This window comes from Zea mays, chromosome 6 (assembly GCF_902167145.1).
Source record: "Zea mays cultivar B73 chromosome 6, Zm-B73-REFERENCE-NAM-5.0, whole genome shotgun sequence".
NCBI lineage: Eukaryota > Viridiplantae > Streptophyta > Magnoliopsida > Poales > Poaceae > Zea > Zea mays.
In genome coordinates, this window is record NC_050101.1 from 6081173 (window position 1) to 6084453 (window position 3281).

General features: G+C 53.7%; 1 protein-coding gene across 1 annotated transcript; it reads left to right on the forward strand.

Moving 5' to 3' along the window:
- The first annotated feature begins 1078 nt into the window (after positions 1 to 1078).
- Positions 1079 to 3065, forward strand: LOC100279973 (uncharacterized). The gene is made up of 2 exons (NM_001152921.1): positions 1079 to 2081; positions 2159 to 3065. Exons 1-2 carry the CDS (start codon positions 1116 to 1118, stop codon positions 2894 to 2896), a joined length of 1704 nt encoding a protein of 567 aa, NP_001146393.1. The 5' UTR covers positions 1079 to 1115; the 3' UTR covers positions 2897 to 3065.
- Positions 3066 to 3281: the final 216 nt, after the last annotated feature.

Below are 3281 nucleotides of genomic sequence, written 5' to 3' on the forward strand. Positions count from 1 at the left end.
TTGCTTTTGCCTCCTGTATCAGCTGCTCCTTGTGCTCCTCGATCTGGAGCTGTTCGTCGGCCGACAAGGTTTCCCAAGTCGGCTCTATAATGTTGCTGGGGGAGACTTCAGAGCTATCCCTTGAACCGGCCATTGAGGGCCGATTTGATGGGTCTAGATGTGTTGTCCCCAGCGGAGTCGCCAAAAAGTATGTTGACACCTTTTTAGGGTGCCAAACACTCAACACGAACCAGTGGCGGTGCTGTCTACAGAGGAGTGGACAGTCCGCGCGCAGGGGCCAGACGGTCCGTGGCCTGGTGCGAGGCTAGGGTTCCCGCCTGACGGCCGGACGGTCCGCGCCCTAGGGCCGGACGGTCCGCGCGTGCGCAGGGGCGACGGAAGATCACTGGCGGCGCCTGGATCTCGCTCCCGGGAGGGACCCCGTCAGGGAGGAGAGATCCTAGGAGTTGTCTAGGCTCGGGCAGGCCGACCTAGACTCCTCTAATCGACCTAGAGTCAAAGAGAAGCGAAGAATTTGGGGATCGAAAGGCTAAACTAGAACTACTCATAGAAAATAAATGTGAAATAGAAGTGTTATTGATTCGATTGATAAATACAAATCGACCGTATAACTCTCTATTTATAGAAGAGGGGGGCTGGACCCTTTACAAACTGATTTCCGAGTGAATCCCGCAAATCTAGCTAACAACCGTAGCACAAAACTCGGAACCCTAATCTGTTTTGCGCTTGCGCGGACCGTCTGGCCCATAGACGCGGACTATCCGGACCGCGGACCGTCCGGCCCCGGCCACTCATTTTGGTGTCCAACAGTGGTGAAGCCAAGAGATAATTTATGGGAAATCTGTGTTTGTAGCTAGCTAGAGGCATGAGATCATCCATCTCGATCCCCGATCGAGGACAATGCAAAGGGCCACCAGAGTCATTATTACGTGTAAAACAAAGACGTGCGAGACAGAGATAAGGATGACTCTGTTGTTTGTCGTCTGCTAGTCACCCAAATTTCCACAAGGTAGAACATATGTCTAGTTCTATTTCTATATAAAGCAGACAAACGAGGTTCCGTAACAGCAGTCAGCAGCAGGGTTCTTTCTTGTCACCTGGAGCTGGACCTGACGATGGCATACCATCTCATCTCTTCACCGACGTTCCTTCTCGCACAATTGCTCGCCGTCGCCGTCCCTCTCCTTCTGCTCCTGCTTTACCACGGCTCATCAATTCGCCGCCGTCGTCGCAGCAGCAGATCGGCCAAGCAGGGAGGACAGCTCCTGCCGCCTTCGCCCCCGGCGCTGCCCATCATCGGCCACCTTCACCTCGTCAGCGACCTCCCGCACGTCTCCCTCCGTGACCTCGCCGCCAAGCATGGTGGCGACGACGGCCTGATGCTGCTCCGTCTCGGCGCTGTTCCCACCCTCGTCGTGTCATCGCCGCGGGCGGCGGAGGCGATCACGCGCACGCACGACCACGTGTTCGCGTCGCGGCCCACGTCCACTCTCAGCGACGAGATCCTGTACGGGTCCTCCGACATCGCCTTCTCCCCTTACGGCGAGCACTGGCGGCAGGCCAGAAAGCTGGTCACCGCGCACCTCTTCACCGTCAAGAGAGTGCACTCGTACCGCTGCGCCCGCAAGGAGGAGGTGCGCCTGGTGGTAGCCAAGGTGCGGGAGGCGGCGGTGGCGGGCACGGCCACGGACATGAGCCTTGCCATGAACACGTTCGCCAACGATATCATCAGCCGCGCCGTGTCCGGCAAGTTCTTCCGGGCGGAAGGCCGGAACAAGCTCTTTCGGGAGCTGGTGGAGGCCAACTCTGATCTGTTCGGAGGGTTCAACCTGGAAGACTACTTCCCGGGACTGGCGAGGGCGTTAGGTTTCCTTAGCAGAAGGTTGTTGTTTCTGCGCAACAGGCGGCGGGTCCAGGAGACGCACAGGAGATGGGACGAGCTGCTCGAAACCATACTGAGCGACCACGAGGGAAGAAGGGGCTCTGTCTCTGTGGACGGTGGTGGTGACTTCACCGACGTGTTGCTCTCGGTTCAGACAGAGTACGGCATGACCAGAGATCATCTCAAGGCCATCTTGGTGGTACGTAGATAAATATATATATATAATCCATATTTGATGCATGACATGACAATAATGGCATGCATCACCCTGCGCAGGACATGTTCGGTGCGGGCACTGACACGTCATCCTTGGTCCTAGAGCTCGCCATGGCCGAGCTGATGCGCAACCCACAGCAGATGGCCAAGCTACAAGCTCAAGTTCGGAGGCACACACCGGAGGGGCAGGAAACGGTGGAGGAAGAGAACCTATCCGACATGCCCTTCCTGAGAGCCGTGGTGAAGGAGACGCTGAGGCTGCACCCACCTGCCCCGCTCCTCGTCCCTCACCTGTCCCTGGCGGACTGCGTCGTCGATGGCTACCACGTCCCCTCCGGCACCCGGGTCATCATCAACGCGTGGGCTCTTGGCAGAGACCCGGGCTCGTGGGAGAAGCCAGAGGAGTTCCTGCCGGAGAGGTTCATGGACGGCGGCAGCGCTGCTGGCGTCGACATCAAGGGGAACCACTTCCACTTGTTGCCGTTTGGAGCTGGACGAAGGATTTGCCCTGGCCTCAACTTTGGGATGGCTACGGTCGAGATCATGCTAGCAAACCTCGTGTACTGCTTCGACTGGCAGCTGCCCATGGGCATGGAGGAGAAGGACATTGACATGACGGAGGTGTTTGGACTCACGGTGCATCCCAAGGAGAAGCTCATGCTTGTTCCCAAAGTTGCTCGTGTACTGCAACTGCTCGTCAATAATTCCATCGTCCAAGTTGCTGATCGAAGGGACTCGAGATCGATCATGCATGTATATGGTTTATTTGGAGTAGAAAACTGCATGCAGCGGGTGTAGAGGACGAGCACGTACGTACGTACAATGCACATGCTATCGTACGGGTATATATGTATGTATTATACTAGGAAAAGATGTCCGAGTGTTGCTATCGTACGGGTCATGTAAACAATGTTAAGCTTATGTGTCTTTTTACTTTTATATAGTAATAAAAAAGCTATTTTGTAGAGAGGTGATTCTTCGCAAATTAACAAGAAACCTAGAAGATCGAGTATAGTTCATTTGATGACTCTAGCTAGAGGACGATATATATGTACTACAAGACGTTTACTATATATATATATATATATATATATATATATATATATATATATATATATATATATATATATATATATATATATATATATATATATACTACTTATTAAGGCTGCAATAGTAGTCT

What these genes read in the sequence shown, in the direction of transcription:
- LOC100279973 (NM_001152921.1), top strand. Translation starts at nt 1,116, where the DNA reads ATGGCATACCATCTCATCTCTTCACCGACGTTCCTTCTCGCACAATTG. An exon ending in ATCTCAAGGCCATCTTGGTG is followed by an intron (nt 2,082 to 2,158) that starts GTACGTAGATAA and finishes CACCCTGCGCAG; the next exon opens with GACATGTTCGGTGCGGGCAC.